The sequence below is a fragment of the Strix aluco genome, chromosome 6 (genome assembly GCF_031877795.1).
Source record: "Strix aluco isolate bStrAlu1 chromosome 6, bStrAlu1.hap1, whole genome shotgun sequence".
NCBI classification, from domain to species: domain Eukaryota; kingdom Metazoa; phylum Chordata; class Aves; order Strigiformes; family Strigidae; genus Strix; species Strix aluco.
In genome coordinates, this window is record NC_133936.1 from 21,486,461 (window position 1) to 21,504,876 (window position 18,416).

The window sequence follows — 18,416 nt, forward strand, 5'->3', positions numbered from 1 at the left end:
TCAGCCCACAGTCTGTTGAGCTTAAAATATTGCATCTACAATTGACTGGACTATCTTTTAAAACGTATTTGAGTTTTTATTCCTACTTTCTGTGGTCAGGTGCCCCCACTGGCAACTTTATAAAGGTTTTTATATATAATTTTTTGTTTGAATGGGTTTCTAGCTTCCATGATTTTTACCAAATTTTAAGACTCTTTTTGGTAGTGCTTTTGCCTGGATTTGGGCGTAACATGAAGCTGTAGCAGATCCATAGATAGAAAAACTACTGATTTTTTGTTCCTGTGTTTAATGCTTCCACCTATTGAACAGAAACACTTTTTTCCTACTGTGCAACATTGTTACATGTGTGGGTCCCTTTACTGATAGGAGCAGTGTGCTAAATTCCAGGGCTAACTCTTTGAATTATTGTTAGCCTAAGCTATTCTTACAAGTACTTTCTCAAGGTGAATCTTACTTTGCTATTGTACTTCTCAAGGCTGTCTAGGTTCTGTCATATCACCAGGCTTATGCTACATACTGTTAATCTGTATTCTTTTTTTTAAAAGGTGGATCGTATGTCTTTTCCATGCGGTTGCACTAAAGAAGGGTGTAGCAATACAGCAGGTAGAATTGAATTTAACCCTATCCGTGTACGGACTCACTTTTTGCACACAATAATGAAACTTGAATTGGAGAAAAATAGAGAGCAGCAAGTTCCAGCACTAAATGGCTGCCACAATGAGCTAAGTGCACACGCTAGTTCTGTGAGTCCGGGACCCCATCCGGTTGAATATTCAATTGCAGAAAATTTTGAGATTGAAACCGAACCTCCGGCTTCGGTTATGCATTCCCAGTCAGCTGAGGACTTGGACTGTCCAGGGGAAGAGGAGGAAGAGGAAGATGGGAGTAGCTTTTGTAGTGGAGTTACAGATTCTAGCACACAGAGTTTAGCCCCTAGCGAATCAGATGATGATGAAGAGGAAGAGGAAGATGAGGAGGAAGATGATGAGGAAGAAAAAGCAGATGATTTTGTAGAAAGCATGGGCTCCCATGCTGATATGGTGCCTCTTCCTTCTGTCCTTTGCTACTCTGATGGAAGTGCTGTGCATGAAAACCACTCTAAAAATGCCTCATACTATACTAACTCTTCAAATCTGTATTACCAAATAGAGAACCACGTTGCTGGCACTGCTAACCAGATAGGTGAGACTTACTCAGAAAGGGATGCTGTCAAGAACGGTAGTCTTTCTCTGGTGCCTTACAACATGACTTCAGAACAGTTTGTTGACTACACACGGCAATCAGAGGAAACTTTTAGCAGCCCTCATTACCCTTCTGCAAACCCCTCAGTGATTGTTTGCTGCTCATCTTCTGAAGGTGATAGCAGTGCTCCATGTAACAGTTTATACACTGAGCATAGGCCAAGCCACCCTCAAGTGGAATTTCCCTCATACTTGAAAGGTCCTTCTCAAGATGGCTTTGTTTCAGCGTTGAATGGCGACAGTCACGTACAAGAGCACCCTGCTGAGAATACGCTAAACCTCCCAGAAAAAAGCAGACTGCACGACGAGTGCATCAAATCCCCAGTGGTGGAAACGGTACCTGTTTAATATTAAAATTATTCTAGGACTGACTTCCTGTATTGAAATGCACTCACACTGGATTTCCTGGAATCTTACTTTTTTAAGAGGTAGACAACACTTGGACTATCGTCAGTGTTCCAGACACATTTTGTTTTCTCAAGCTACACTGGCAGTGGTATTGCACAAAACCAGTTCATGTAAAGATTTAAATAAAAATAATCAAACTGTCTTTTGATAAAAATAAAACACGTAAGTAAAAATACACCCAACATATTTCAAAGTAGCCTACCTATCAAAGTATGTGAAACCTGCCAAGGTATCTGAATCAAAGCTTCGTGTTTTTGATTGTCGGGCCTGTGCAAGATTGTTAAAAATGATACTTTGAAATAATCATGTTCAGAGTCCTAATTTTCAACATATCTGAAAAGATGGTAAGTTTAATGTAAAAGTAACTACTGTACAAAAAAGTTTTAATTGTTCTGTACTGTATGTATTTTATTTATGGTAGTTTAGTACTCATATTTTGATAAAAATGAACATGTTCATTTGAGCAGAAGATCCATAGCTAGTTACGAAGAGCATGTCCACTTTTCATCTGGAGTACCTTGTGTTCTTCCTTTTTTTATTTTAAATACCATTTCTGGTAAATTATCTTGAAATGCATTTTTAGAGTGTACTGTTTTCTCTTTTACTGTTCTTGACAAACAGAAGAGTCAGTAAGGAGCCATTTACATCTTCTAGAAAGGTGTAAGTTAGACAATCCTCCATTAAAATTAAAACCAGTGGCATTCCAGAACTAGTACCCCCTCCCCAAAGAAAAATGATCTTGTATATAATGACAAAGCAGTAAGTTAAGCTTGCACAGCACCTTTTAGCCCAACAAACATTCAGATACTTATGCACTTTAGTGCCATTTTGCAGTACTGTATTAACTGCGGGAACTGTGAACTATTTTGGAGAAATGCCATAGCTCCAGACTCTGAGGTATAGGTAAGATCTTAAAATTCGTTGTAACAAAACCTGTATGTTTTTCCCAAGCCAGTTTATGAATATGTCAGTAGGTAATTTAAAAAAGCAAAGTCTTGCTGATCAAAGTTTATATGAAGCATGGAAAACAATGTGGAAGTGTCTAGATTTCCTAAATATTTAGTTTTTATGAAATACAAGACTGGCTTTTGTGGACTTCTGATTGTATCTCAAATTTACAGTCATTTGGCCTAATTAGGAACCAGCAGATTCAGTGAGGAAACATAGCTTCAGAAATTTTGTATCTGCTAAAGTCTGCAAGCAAAATAGCACGTGCATCATATGGATATCCGTTACCTTGTACTCCATTGGTTCTTAAATGAAATGGGAATTAACATACCTGCTGTATCTCAACCTTTAATTTATTAACCAACCTTGCTTTCTTTTAGAAAAGGAGGTATAGGAACCTCCTTTTCTCTACACTGATAATTCTGCACTGCCTTACTTTGATTTAAAAATCTATTTCAACATTTTTTTTTCTAATACTGAAATTTTACTTATTATACATGAAGTGGGTTGAAATGTAGACCTGTCTTGTTTGTCAGAATAAGGATCAGCATCTTAGTTTTTATCTGTCAAATCTAGATGGTTAACAGTATGCATGTAAACACAGTGTAAATTTTAGCTCTGTAACAGTGACTCTTCTGGTTAGAAGCTCTTGAAAACATCATGTACAGTACTCCAGTAGAAAAACTGCCAGATTTAAAATATGCTTTTTAAAAAAATAAGCTGATTTAATTGTTTTTATATGAAATCTGGGCAAAGTGATTTCTCATTTTTATGCTAAATTAGCAAAATATTTTTACTCCATGTAGTAGCTGGAAAGGTTTTTTATTTACTTGTTTCCACAAGAAGTCCTACATGTTTTATATGAACTGCATTGAAAAGTCCTAGTTCTCTAGGGACCGGATTCCACACTTGCAGTGTATTCCATCTCCTGGGAAAGTGCAGTCATGCTCGTTATCTGGCTCAGCAGTTCCTTAGACTCTGCTCCTCTTAGTCACAGAACACTCTGGTCTCTTTCTCAACAGGCTGAGTAGCCAGGTAAGCGCATGTATTCTCCAATTCCATACAGCAAATACCCATCTTTATTTTTAAAGAGAAACATGAAGTTCTGCCTCTAAGAATAATATTATTCTCTTCAAGATATTTTATGGGCAAATGTAACAAGTCTCTGTGTGTATAGGCATATCGCATTAATACTAGGCTTAAATCTGGCACTCCCACTCGACACCAGCACCAAAAGCACAAATCCCTTCTACTTGAGCTGGGACACTAGCTGTGAATCAGTAGCAGCTTTTTAACCTCAGAGTGTGTTGGAGGATCATGCACAATTTACCAGGGTATTTCTCTCAGGGGAAAGTTAAATGAAACATTTTGTTTCAGTATTCACCCCCTTACTGAGCAATAAGAAATTATTTTCTTGGCCCCTGTGCTTTCACACAAAAAATATCTCTAATAATATTAGCAAGCCCAGTAAGTGATTAACTTTATAAAATACATCTCAGCTAGCTTTAAAATACTGAGATGATGGTTATATAATATTTCCATTGGCACAGGCTTCAGATCCCAGGCCTCCTTAATATTAGCATCTGTATAACCCTCTGAGTACTTAGATGTGTATGTTCAATGCCATTGGGGCATGAGGGGTGAATACAGCTGAATTCTCAAAAGCTTGCAGCATAGGATAACAAGCAGTAGCTTGTAATAGGGTAAAGAAGGCAGTGACTGTATAAAGAACGTGAACTACACTATTTTCCCTTGTTTAAAATGGCTAATTCCTGGGACTCTCAAACTAAAATGTGCAGAATAAAGGAAGATTTATGCTGAAAAAATATTCTTAACTACCTGGTGATGATGTAGATAGTAATACCTTCCTTTTGATTCGATATGATGTTTTGTGATCAAGATTTAATCTCAGGATACAAAGTAACCAAGTCTTGTTTAGTTCTTGCAAGAAGTTACAAAGTCAAGTCTATTTATTATTCATGGAGATTTCCTGGTAGCCGCACTAATATCAACAAGCCTTCTAACAGAGATAAGCTCATACTGTGAGGAAAAAAGCCGCAGAAACCTCTGTTTTTGATATAGGCTAAACCTGTCCCCCAAACAATTTCATACCAGCAAATAACAAAGCTAAGGCCTTTTCTAGCGTGTATAAGTTGACTAGAGTGAAAAAAAAAAAAAAGTCACAGCCCTGACCAAAACAGATTTAACTGTGAAATCCAGAAAATTTTAACTGTGAAATCTAAAAAGAAATTGAACTGTGACATCTAGAGTAGGCTGTAGAAATCAGGGGAGAGTCAAGATTCCTACCACTTGATTAAACTTTGATGTGTTGTTTAGAAAAAAAAGTACTCTTCATATAAGGAAAAATAAAGTTACAGGGTGGAAAATGTTTTAATGTTATTTTCTGGGCTAGTGTATAATAATATATGATGTGTCCCATTTCCCAGTTGGTTAATATCCATGTTGATAACCAGTCCTTTCATTTTGGGTAAGCTTATTTCTGCGTAATGAAAATATTATGTTACTAAATAATAAACAACAGTATTTGCTTCTGTATCGACACAGTATATCATTTGTGGGAATGTCTACTGATAGTTGTATCAGCTTTATTTCCAAGATATCTGGCTACTGATAATCACTCCTAATAAGCCAGGTAATAAATTGGTAGATAGTTTATGATTAAACTATGTAGTTCAGAAAAATAAGTCATAACAAAAGCATTTCCCTCTGTTAAAATAAAACAGAATCTTCACACAGATGATCACAGAAGCAGCACCTAAAACTGGATGCCTTTTTGCCTATAATGTGAACTTTGCTTCTCTTGGAAAAAATGCATCATTAAAGTTTATATATAAAGCTTTAACTGATGTTAGACATAAAATCAGAACTTAAAATTGCAGCAATTGTAATTGTTTCCTAAGAGCTATAATTCATGCCCACTGGAACATCCTTTAAAAAATTAAAAGCTGGTCAGTAAAAGTTTCTAGTATTTATTTTCTTTTTCTTAAAAAAAAAAAATTCTTTGATATACTGTATGGCATTTAGATCAGAAAGTTCTAGATTTGTAAAGTTTCACTGTTTTTCATTTACATAAGTTCCTGCTAGTAAATCATAATTTGACATTTATTTATTTTAAGGCCATTGATTACACCATATTATAGTAACCATCACTGGCTATAAATATGGCTCAGCCTGCTCACTGTTCTGCTAACGGAGTCGGTTAACAATGCGATCCTGCCTTTTGTCTACATTCTGCAGAAACTGCATGTAATAGTCATGGTGGTGTTACTCACTGGATTGCTAACTGATCCAGATCCAGTTTCTAATCTTATCTGGGTGTTGTATTTCAGTAAACGTGCTAACAAACTGATCGTATAGCATTCCCTGCCTCACAATCAGGAGGATATCTTCACGAAACACAGCTAGTTTGTTAAAGATTGTAAACATATATTTGTATGCAAAACAGAACATGTATTATGGCTTTTAATATTCTGGGTGTTCCTGACTCTTTGATAGAAATGTGATACAGTGGATAAGAGAGTATTGGGCTCAGACAGAGGAGACCTGGGTTCTGTTGCCTTGGCCTTTGTATTGCTGTGTCACTTTATGCTCTGGTGTCTAAGGTACTTGGAGATACCATGATAAAAAAATAATTCTATAGAACAGGCAAAATACTATTTTTTCCCTCTTTTTTTGGCATTGTAACTAAATTTTTGTACTGCAAACTAAGTCACTTTCCCAATAAAGCCCAGTCCAGCTCAGAAGTGAATAGAAATTTTATCACTAACGTGAAACAGCTAAGTAAGCCCTCCTTTCCATGGATTGGATTAATGAGCAAAAGTTTAGTGATAAATTTCACAGTGAAAATTAGAATAAAAGCTGTGTTGAATATACAACATTTACCTGTTGGGTGCTTAATGTTTGAGCAGCAAGATTGATTATAGTTTGCCTACACCACTGTACTTGGCAGCAACAGGCAGTCTTATTCCCCTGCATGTTGTTGTCTTTTGCCAGCTGAATTCTCTCAGTTGAAACTCCTTGTCTAGGCTGCTCCTGTAGCAGAGCAGGCGCCCTTACTCAGAGCTAAAGCAAGAGACCCATGATACTGTTCTAAAAGGCATTTGCTAAATAAGGAACTCCTGTATACAGTTGTATACTCATGTTCATTGTGCCAGTTGTTTGATTTCCTGAAGCAGTCAGGAGCAGGGACAGAAGAGGATGATATGGGAAATCCTTAAGTGTTCAGGGGTGTTACACTTTCCCACTGAGGCTAAAGAGTAATTCTGTCATCTACTTTATTATGATTGCAGAACATGTGATGTAAAATACTTAGAAAAACTAGAATTAACACAGAGATTATATTCTATAGAATTTATTTCTAAAATATTAAATCTGATTACTATTTTTTTAAAATGGTAGAAAGCTACTGTTATTTTCAAAACAGAGTCTAGTTCATTAACATGTTCCTTGGTATGAGAAATCTCAACATTTGCCTTTTCAATGTTTCCAAATTTTTTTAAAAAGATTCCTTAATTTTGCTGTTCTCTGTAATTGCTGTCCATGTGCAAATGATTAATTGTCCATTTTTCCCAAGAAGTGTGAAATCCAAAGCACGAACATTGTGAAGTGATGAACAAGTGCAACTTAGCTGTAAAGATGTCTGAGTGAACACATGCTTGAGTTCTTCATAAGTGCTTCCTGGTCACTGTCTCTTCCCACTCCTAAATCAGAGGCAGCTTTTAATTTTGTTGCTAATAAATGTGTCAGAGTATTATTTTCACTTAAGGAGGAAAGTTATAACATCCTTGAGAATTTTCTGCTACCCTAATGGCTGATACCAAGAATTTTACTTTCATAAGAACATCCAATTCATGAACATCTGTTTTGCAGCCTTAGTCTTTTTAATTCCTTCCTCCCTTCGTCTTAGTGTCTGGGAAGGGTCTGTTGTACAGTAAGGCTTTTCATTAAAATCAAGCATGAGGACAACTTCAGTGTCCTCTGTGCTATCTATCCTTTAGTTTGCTAAAAGAGGTCGGTTTTTTTTTTTTTTCACTTAACATTATTATGTAGGTAGATTGGAACTGTGGTGAAAACTAGTCCCCCATTGGCTCTGAATATGAGTCATGAGAGAGCAGTCCTGGTGGGGGTCTGTAGACTCTCCCTTTGCATGCAGAAAAACAAACAGGAAGGAAACCTACCCCACAGGCTGCAGAGGTGTGGTAGGGGATCCTCGTCGTCTCCTGAGGTGTGTAGATCCAGGGGAAGACTGTCATTCTTGGTACAGCACAGCCCAGTACAGGATGAAAATCCAAGATCAGGGAAGGGAGAAAACCATCATTTAGGGGAACAAAAAGTTTCCTTCAAGCTACTGTTAGGATTTTTTTTTTTTCCTAATATAAGTAATAAATAATAAATGAAAAACACCCTTTTATAAAATAGAAGTGAATTAGATCTTAGAAGGGAGAAGTTAAAATATGTATTGCTCTACTGGTGTGTAGTCTTTATGGTTAGGAGGATACCTCCACACAATGCCCCACTGACAGGAGAACCATATTCATGGTGCTCTATTGCTGCTGCTTCTCAGTTGCTCCTTTACCCAATACGGTTGGGGTGGGGTGGGTGTAAAAACAAAAGTCAGAAAGCAAACTTCATTTATTTACTCACTCAGTTTTCTTGATTTTGATCTTACCAGGGACACTTTTGTTTTACTTTAGATAGTTTATGAATTAATGTCAAATAGAACCAAGTCAAAAGAAGTTTGCTTCACGTGTAAGTTCTTTAACTGTGCACTTTTCCAACAAGCCATGAAGACTGGATTAGCTTTTCTCAATGGACAGGAAAAGTGGTGGAAGATACAAATGTACACCACTGTTCTAACACAAAGATAGTCCTTTGTCTTGAGATATGGGTGGACACACTCTGGAGTGAGTGAGGGAAGAATAGAAAGGGCAATTTAGAGGAAAAGAAGGATGAAGGCAAGAGGTAGAATGATGAGGACAATTTTTTTCTTCTAAAGGGCAAAACAAAACATTATGTATGGGAAAAAAAAAAAAAGGAAAAAGGAAATTAAGATATCCCCAGAGCACGGATGGAAAAGTATATGCATGCTCACTACAAGCTTGGCCATGTTAGATCATAATATTAATTCTGTTATTTAATATATTTTAAAGCAAACATGAAATCAGTGCCAACAGGAATTTTTCTATACCAGTTGTATACAGGCAGACACTAAATAAAAGACTTATCCAAAAGCATGGGGTAAAAACTACAAAGCAAAGCCACACCCTAGAAACACTGCTATTTCTTTGCCTATGTATGTCAACTGCCAAGTCATGTTCAATATAATTTTAGTTAACTCTGCTCCCAGACACATGTTCAAATGTAAGCGGTTTCTCAGATAACAAGAGGCACTAAAAGCAAAGAAGAAATAGATGGCCTTTTTTATTAGCATTTTAGCTTGGGATTTTCAACTGAGTCTTGGTATATGACAGCTAATTCTTTTAAAGATGTTCTTAAGAGTGAAATTTTGGGTTGGATTATGGGTGAAGGTTTTACCTTGCTGGGGTACTGGGGGATCACTGTAAACAAGCAGCCAGCCATTTGTAAGTCTCTGATGATATATAGGTTGAGCATGAGTTTTCAGCTTCTTGAAAAGATTGCATCTACGCACTGGCAGCTGGTTCTCTTAAAACCAAACCAGAAGCAAGCACGCTGTTTTTTCAAACCATTTCACAAATACCACCACTTCAGTTGTCATATAACAATGCCCATGTAAACAGTGCTTAACAACTGGGCCCTTCTTTTAATTGACTGATTGTAGGCACTTCTATGGAAATACGTCTGAAGTGTAGTTCGTGAAACATGTTAAAAAAGTGTTTGATGTAAAATAAGCGCTAGACATTTAACAGTGAAAAACTAGTCAAAATCTGTAGATTACAAATCCATTCCTAAGAGCCTCAGCCTGTAATGTTGTCTTAGTAAAGTTGATCTTTTAAGTTAAATTGCATTCTGGTGTAACAGCCTTTTACAAATAAAATTGAACAACACAAATGTACTGGTTAATACCTGTTAACATAAGACATGGCAATTGGCTATTTTGATTTGTTTCCATCTACAGCTAATAGATTGCAGTTTTGTAAAAAACACAAACAAAACCAACAGTTATTACATTTTTTAAAGTGTTTTCATTGTTTTAACAAATACAAACTACATAACATTTACACTGTCTAGTCCAGCCCAGTCTTTTAGGAGGTTCATCTCTCTCTGTATATATATATTTCCCATAAGAATATAAAATTGCTTTTGAAATTTTTGTTGGCAAGTGGTAAATAATACCACAGCATGGATTCAAAAGCACTTAAGTTGATGGTCTTTCAGACGTGTAATCAACTCAAATGGGACTAGTAAAATTGTGATGTAATTGCAGCTGTTTGTTTAAAATTTGTACATTACTTCTAACTTTACTAATTTTTGAGAAAAATAATTACGTACTTAACATTTTCCATTACAGATGATCTTGCATACTAAAATTATGGAGATCTCAGCAGTAAAGCAACATATTTAATTGGACTGCTGCTTTTAAACTGTTTGAAGCAGCAAAGGGAAAGAAAGTTCATCTTAAAATCTGTACATGGAAATAATTTTAAGCTTCATGAACTACACATTTCCTTAATTTCCTTTCTTTTTTTTAAACAAGTTGTAACATCAAAGATGCCAAAGGGTAATATAAGCTACAATAATATTCAACAGAACTTAACCTAGACCTTATGTTGTAATAATTTATTCAAATTAACTGTATTCTTCTGTATTTATATTTTCGGTATTTATTATGAATGATATGGAATTTGATGTATTTATTGTGGCTTATTACTGCAGTGTATATATTACAAAAATGAGCATTTTTAAGTCTTAACATTAGTTTTTTTTGTTAATTAGTGGCACTTGTATCTGCTGTATTTTTATTATATATTGTACAATATATATTGTCCATTTGTTTGCAATGAAGTAAACCAGGTTTCTACGTTACATCATGGCTGCCAGTGCACTGTGCATCTCATTTCTATTATGCAGTCACTAGACATTCCTCTCTCATCTAACAAAGCCAGAATTAGGACTGCACCTCCTCCCCCAGACCTGCAGAGCCTCTATAAGATGATCTGTGAAATTTCAAGCGTTTCTCCCATTCCTCGTTGTCTGATAGCTTAAGGAGAAACAGCTTCAGTTTGGGGTTTTCTGTTGGGGTTTTTTTGGTATTTTGTTTCTTTTTTGTTTTGCTTTTTATTTTAATCAGCAGATAAATATTTAAGAAATGAACAGAAATGCCTTGTTAGGTATATCTGTTTGCCCTTTAATGATGCTACTGTCTACCCTTTTCTCTGGCCAGTGGAATAAACTACATGATTCATCTGTACCTATCATGGTGAATTTAATAATTTGGGTATACATTAATGAAAGAATCGTTTTCAACAGCTGTTGGAAAAAATTTTGCAACAGCTCTCTCTGGTGGACAATTTCAAGTAATTTTATATAACAAATCATTTGAATGGCTACAATGGCATATAAAGATAGTGTTAAATTTCAGGACAACTGCTTAATTATTTTGAAAACTGCCAATCAACATTGCTTCTCACAGGTCTGTGCCCTCTTTTTATTCTGATATTTATTAAAATTGAGCTGTACATTTGTAAAAGGTAAGTTGTCCTTAAGTGTGCATTAATGACAAATTACATATGGCTAAATTATTTGTATTTACAAAAACTGATAAAGATCAGATGTTGTGCTCTAGATTGTTAAAAAAAGTTCTCCCAGAATTTAAGGTAGCATTTGTTTTTAATTTGTTAGGAGTTACACAGAATGGAATAGATAAATATCTGCTAGCAGACTGCTTTTTTGCATTGCCATGAACTGTGGTTAACAGTGCTGCTCCAGGGCTTGCTAAGCCATACTGACACAAAGTTTTGTAAAACAACTTTTAACACTAGTGTTCTACTGCAAGATATCAGGATGCCAGTTCAGAAGTAAGAAGACTTAACACTAAGGTTCAATTGTAAGTAGATCTATTAATAGTACTGATGTAATTCTATACTCACGCTAGCATAAATCAGCAATTACTCCTGAGGGTGATGAAACAAAATCCTCAGGTGTGGTGAGTTGGTGAAGCCCCACTCCAGTTAACAGTGTCATAGAATCATAGAATGGTTTGGGTTGGAAGGGACCTTCAAGATCATCTAGTTCCAACCCCCTGCCATGGACAGGGACACCTTCCACTAGACCAGGTTGCTCAAATCCCCGTCCAACCTGGCCTGGAACACTGCCAGGGAGGGGACAGCCACAGCTTCTCTGGGCAACCTGTTCCAGTGCCTCACCACCCTCACAGTAAAGAATTTCTTCCTTATCTCTCATCTAAATCTTCCCTCTTTCAGTTTAAAACTGTTACCCCTCATCATATCCCTACACTCCCTGATGAAGAGTCCCTCCCCATCTTTCCTGTAGCCCCCTTTAAGTACTGGAAGGCCACTATAAGGTCTCCCTGGAGCCTTCTCTTCTCCAGGCTGAACAACCCCAACTCTCTCAGCCTGTCCTCACATGGGAGGTGCTCCAGCCCCCTGATCATCTTTGCGGCCTCCTCTGGACCTGCTCAAGCAGGTCCATGTCATGTTGGGGACCCCAGAGCTGGACACAGTGCTCCAGGTGGGGGTCTCATGAAAGTGGAGTAGAGGGGGAGAATCCCCTCCCTCGACCCGCTGGCCACACTTCTCTTGATGCAGCCCAGGACACAGTTGGTTTTCTGGGCTGCAAGTGCACATTGCTGGCTCATGGTGAGTCATTACCAGGTAGAGCCACAAATGACCAGTGGGGTCTCTTGTTCATGGGCCAGAGCAGGCCAGAGCTGCCCAGAACCACAGGCCCTGAAGTCCCAGAACATGTAGGACCTGCTTTGTCCTGCTGGGAGTAAGGCTGTGCTGTCCTTGCCTGAAATCAAGGTTTCTTCAGTGTTTGTAATTACTTTCCTGGATGTATAACAGAGCCTACTAAGATGGAGGTTAACACTGATTCTAGCTTTTCTGGTAAACTTCAGTAGTTTACGTAGCCATCTGATTGAGGTATTAATTTTTACATGCTGTATATGTATTAGTGTTTCTTTTTTTTTTCCCTCCATGGGGAAAGAGAAGATCCTAATACTATTGCTGAAAGTGCTTTAAAATTTAAAAAAGGCAGTAAAACAGAGCAGCCCCTGCAACAAACTGATTTTCAGCATGCCAGTTATGTGAACATCAATGACATCCAGAAGAGCTGTAAATAATGTGAGGCACTTGAAAACATTATATTTGGTTTTCAGACATGTAATCCAGAATCTAAAAAAAAAAAGTTCTTCAATTTGATAGCTTAGAGGAGAGGAAAAGTTTATGATTTACATGTTTCAGTGTGTACTATGATCATGATGTCTGCCAAATGGAGATAGTTGCTGAAGGAGCAAAGCTAAATACTTTCAGTAGACATTTCAGCAGAAATTTCCTGCTAACAAGACAGGAGTTCTGTAAGGATGGTGACATGATACAAAATGGAGTGTAGCCCAAGGGAAAATTTATCTGATTTTAAGCTGGTTAAGGTATGGTAATACAGGACCCTAGATTACTTTCACTATAAAATAATCCTTTATTATATCTTTACTAAAGAGTGTTTTGGATTATGCAACAACTATTTACAAGCTGGGGATAATGGCAGACTAGCCTTTGCAGAAGAGATCTTCCACTTATACTGGAAATCACCATGTAAAAAGCATTTTTAGTTCTATTTATTCTAGTATATCCCTTGGACTTTTGACTCCAGTCCCAAGCAAGTATTTGAAATGCACACTGGCGCCACACATTACCATTTTGGCCACATCTATGCCTCTTCCTTCCCTTTCACATCAAAGGCCCAGGCTGCCCCTCATCTCCCCTGGCCTTCGCATGGCTTCATTCTTCCCCAAACCCCACCTTTCTTGCACCAAATTGCTGCCAGCAATTAGGCTCTGCTCATGGCAGAGCTAAAGCAGAAGCCCAGCTTTTAGGCAGGCCCAGCCAACCCACAGAAACCAATTTTGTTCCACAGCCAGCAAAAACATTGCAAGTCTACACTTTAACCACAGGCCTTGAATAAGTCAATAGGTGGCCTTCAGCTCTTAATTTCCAGTTATCTAGACAGGGAGGTAGTAGCCATGACTCGCCCTGAGCTCACTAGCTTGGTTCCACTTATTCCTTTTTCCTCTCATTACACATTCCAGTCTCTTTCGAAAATATAGACAGGAGCTCTTGGATCAACAGTCAGGCAAGTATATTAGGTGAATGTTTCCTGGTCCTGGAGTAGCACAGTTCAAAGTTTTAGGTAAGTATGCTGTGTCGTCGTGAACTACTGTCCCCTGTTAAATTACAAATCTTATTATCTCATAGAAACTATTTAATATCAAAGCAAACATTAGTACTAATGCAAAGATTTTTATTTAGATGCAAGGTAATCTATGTGGACAAATGTTATTTTACTGAGCAGCCTTTAGAAGCAATTATACCAAACAAGTGACAAACATACAATTGCCTTCCTTGGCAACAGACCCAGTAGCTAGCAGCCTGTCAACTGACCAGTTACCAATCACGAGGCATGGGATGATTTCTGATAGCATACCTGTTGTCAAGCACTTCTCTTTTTCCTGACAGAATTGCATGTTTGAAATAGAGAAGGTTTAGCCAAGTGGAGAAGCATCTAGACTTCTCAGACCTATATAATCTAGGAGGCACTGAGGCATTCCAGAAGAATCACTAAATCAGTGAGCTTTGGTAAAAGTCATTAAGAAATCTCAGCAGCACTTTACAGTTCTAACCTTGGAGCTCTTCCTTGAAGTGCCCCCATGTATTTCCTGTGTGAATGCCATTTCTGTCAACATTCTTCCCACTGTAGATTCCAGATTCCTTGCTACTTCACTTTTCCAGCTTTCCCTCACTCACTGCCCTTCACTTGCACTGCTGTCCCACACTCACTCCTAGAAGAACCTGTCCCCTACTTTCCTCGCTTTTGCTCCCACATCTCTTCTTTCTCCCTAGAATTTCTCATCATCACTTTTCCAAGTCCACTCAGTCCTTGACTTAACCATTCAGCTTTCCGCCTTTGTCACCGCTTTCCAGTGTTACGTTCCTGTCCTTTAGGCTCCATCAATTTTTCCTTCTATCAGATAGGCAGAAGGCCCCTTTTTCTTGAGATCTGAATGTGCCAGAAAATCATTTTCTCTTCCTTATACACAAGTTAACATCTGTTAGGTGTAACTTACCTTTCTTCTGCAGCTGTCCTCACCAGCCATTTCCACAAGCATAGACTGTTTATGTTCCATCATACAAGTTATTATGTTATTTTCACTTTAGTAATTTACTAGTCTGAAATGTTTCTCATCTCCTACACATTCCCCAGGACTTACTGCTAGTGGTTTCAGGCTTCAGTCATACTGACTGAATCTGGATGGAAATTTGACTATATACAGCTGCAGCACTGCTAGGTTTCACAAACCACAAATTCACCTAAGCAGATCATCTGTTCTGCAACTGCATTGCCAAGACATTACCAACCGTACTATGCATACACATTAGGCTTTATGTCTCTTATACTCTATTTCAGACTGCTAGAGACTTCTACCTTTCTGCTTCTTTTGAGAAAAAAAAAAAAAAAAAAAAAAGAGAGCTAAGGAGGGAAACAAAATTAGCAATAACAGAAGACTGGGGAGAACAGTCTCCCAGGCTCACACTTTAGGACCTGAGTTTTCTTCCACTTAACTTCTGTCCTGTCCCTAAGCCTCTTTCCTGGACAAATTCTGTTCTCTTTGCTGTTCAGTCACACAATCCCTTCATACCACTGCAGGCATTCCCTTCTTATACCAGACACTACCATATTTATTTCTCCTTCATGAACCCAAGCATCAGATATTCCTTCTTGGAAGTTCAACATCTACTAACTTTATCACAATATTTAAGACATTACTGGCAAGACAGGATTTACCTTCAGCTGTCTTTAGTCTAGCAATATTAGGTACAAAATTATAACTTAGTACATAAAGTGTTCCATTCTGTAGGTTTGTAAAAAATACAATAACCATGATTGATTAATGTTTAGCCTTATCTTGACATAATTAGCTAGAGTTGGTCAAGGACAAACGAGAAAGAATAATGATCTGTTAAAACCAAAGCATTTTTACAGAAATTCTACTGGCTTCAAAGAACATTCAGTGAAACATCAGTAGAAAGAATGAGTGTTTCTTGCTAATTCACCATATATGTTTATTAGAAGTTGAGATTTTTTAAGATCTGCAGAGCAATCTCATTAACTATGCTAACTAGGGATAGAGGTCTTGGTACCTTTCACCACTTCAGTGGGTGGTCTTAAAGGATCCAGACACCCTACAGATGCAAAAAATCAGGTCAAGGAATCCTGGGGAATCAGAAACAAAGCAGATATCTGATTGATTCCAGTTAAACAAAAAAAATTGATTAAAAAATAAAAATGGTAATTTCCAGCAGAAATTTTTTGAAAGACATTCAGAAAAGCAGTGTCATAATAAAGTAAATTCTAACAAGTGAAAAAAACTCAGTGTCACATATGTAATAACTTATGGCTTCAGAGTCCCCCAAACGTTGTGTGGCTGTCTTATCTTCCATAGGCTTCTATCTTTTGCCAAGAAAAAAAAAAAATGCACTTAAGCCTTTGAAATTATGCTACTGCACACATCCAGTGGCATCAAGATTCTGGCTGACTTCCTAAACAGATTTAAGGAGAAAACAGATACTGAAAATCTAGAAATCAGGTTATCTTTGCATTTAAACTGACATAAGCAAGCATGAAAACAATCCTGGTTATAGCAGTGGCTTCCTTTTGCCCTGAAATAAGTGAATGATTAAGATTGCTCATGGTAAAGAGAAGGCAGAGATAGTGATGTCCACTTAGAAGTTTGGAGGTTAAAGAGACTGTCAGGAGGGAGGAAGAAAAAGCTAGTGGGATAATCACATTCAAAAGAGTAACTACTTGTTTGTCATCCCTCTCTACACACTTTGGAGCCATCTAACAGTAACAACATACTACTAACAGCAGTTTCTATCACTGCTTTTGAGTTGTGCTGAGTCAACTTACTACAGTCTAGAATTCAGCGATCTAATGAAGGGAGACAGTTCTCCAGTCAACCTGTTACTTTGATCTGATAACTAATTCTACCTGAAAGACTGAGAGGATCCTTTTGAAACATACCAAATCACAATGGATTTCATATTCCCAAGATGATGCCTAACCTGCCTCAATCAGGTAAGCCACATCACAGTACCTCAACCATCAGTTGGTATCTTCCACAATTAGTCAGCCTTATCGTAGGATGAGCCAGTCCAATTGAACTAAGAATAAAAAAACTTCACATACAATATCTGGAAACATAATATTTTAGGGTAGCATATTTTTTGAGGTCATTATCCTCAGGAAATTCTCCATTCTCATCAAAACGTTTTCCTTGTGTTTTGTGCACTCTAGCACAATGCAGCATGAGGAACACATCAGGGAGAAAATACAGGAATTTTTAAGAAATAAACCATAACAACTAGCCCTTTTAATGTGCATCATTTAAGCATAGTATAATGAAGTATTATGTGATAATTAAGTGTGAGAAAAGTAGCTCAAATATCTATCTAAAAAGGGAAGCCAGGATATATAGTTTCAGTAATAGTGACAAATGTTGATGTTTCACATCAGTCATCTTCTAGTTCAGTTGCAGATAGAAACAATACAAAATGAGAATAAAGGTATTTAATATTAAAAAAATAAAATTTTGAAGTTTTAATTGCAGTTTACGCCCCTTCAGAATTTGTTTTTGTTATTGCACTGTTAACCCAGAGAGAAGAAAAATTCTTATTTGCCATGCAAGCCATAGATTAAAATGAGAACAGAGGAAACTAAATTAGGAACAGAAAAAAAGCCTACAAAAATTAAAATATTATTTAAACAAGGGTACTATCTGACATGTCCATCTTTAATTTTTTGTAGGGTTGCTGGTTTTAGTAGTAAATGCCACTTCAGCAACATAAATATTATTTATTAAACAATTCCTTATTCCTTACCCACAAGCTTTTTTATTCCTGAAACTCCTCTATCCTATGTAACAGATGCAGCACCTGTCAGAAAATAAAGCATGTTTATATTTTACTTTGCACAAAGAGCTGAATTGTCATTTCCTAGCTTTTCAGTATGAATATAATGTTGATGTAATCGTGGACAACTTAAATGCAATATCCCATCATAAACCAAATCGGCCAGAACCTCCATCATGTAAAACTATTTCATGAGGAAGAGGGTTGAGCAGAAATATGACACTCACTTTTTAGGGGATTTTACTTTTGTTTGCTGAGCCTGGGAACACCAATGTGTAATTCTAGTCTCTGTATGGAATGCTGTACGGTTTTAAATCATTGCATCCATTCCCCCCAAAAACCAAAGGACACTCGGTCTAGATAATGATATTTCCAATACAGCTTTTTCCCTATTCATCTAGCTCCTTTCTATTCTGATTTTCTTTCCTCTTCTGGTTTCCAACCCTTTGATAATGCTTTACTTTTGAAAGTTTTTTCTTCCTTTAAAGAATAGTAATCTTGTATAAATTTCTCCCTCAGACTGGGGAGAAACTGAACAAGACATGCTATATTTATTATTGCTACCTATTAGAAAATGTAAAGTAAAGCTAACATTTACATTATAAAGAACAGAATCAGATATTGTAGATTTAACTTTAAAAATATGCTTTTCAAAAACTTTTAAAGAGGGCAA

The 18,416-nt window shown here is 37.1% G+C and overlaps 1 protein-coding gene across 3 annotated transcripts in view; it reads left to right on the top strand.

Annotated features, from left to right (window-relative positions):
* Window positions 1-10,622, top strand: part of CSRNP3 (cysteine and serine rich nuclear protein 3) — a 110,878-nt gene extending 100,256 nt beyond the window's left edge. For all 3 annotated transcript variants that reach the window (XM_074828998.1, XM_074829000.1, XM_074828999.1), the window contains one exon: window positions 546-10,622. In XM_074828998.1, coding sequence (XP_074685099.1) covers window positions 546-1,589 — 1,044 coding nt within the window. In that variant the 3' untranslated portion in view covers window positions 1,590-10,622. The remainder of the gene's footprint in view (window positions 1-545) is intronic.
* The last annotated feature ends 7,794 nt before the right edge of the window (window positions 10,623-18,416 follow it).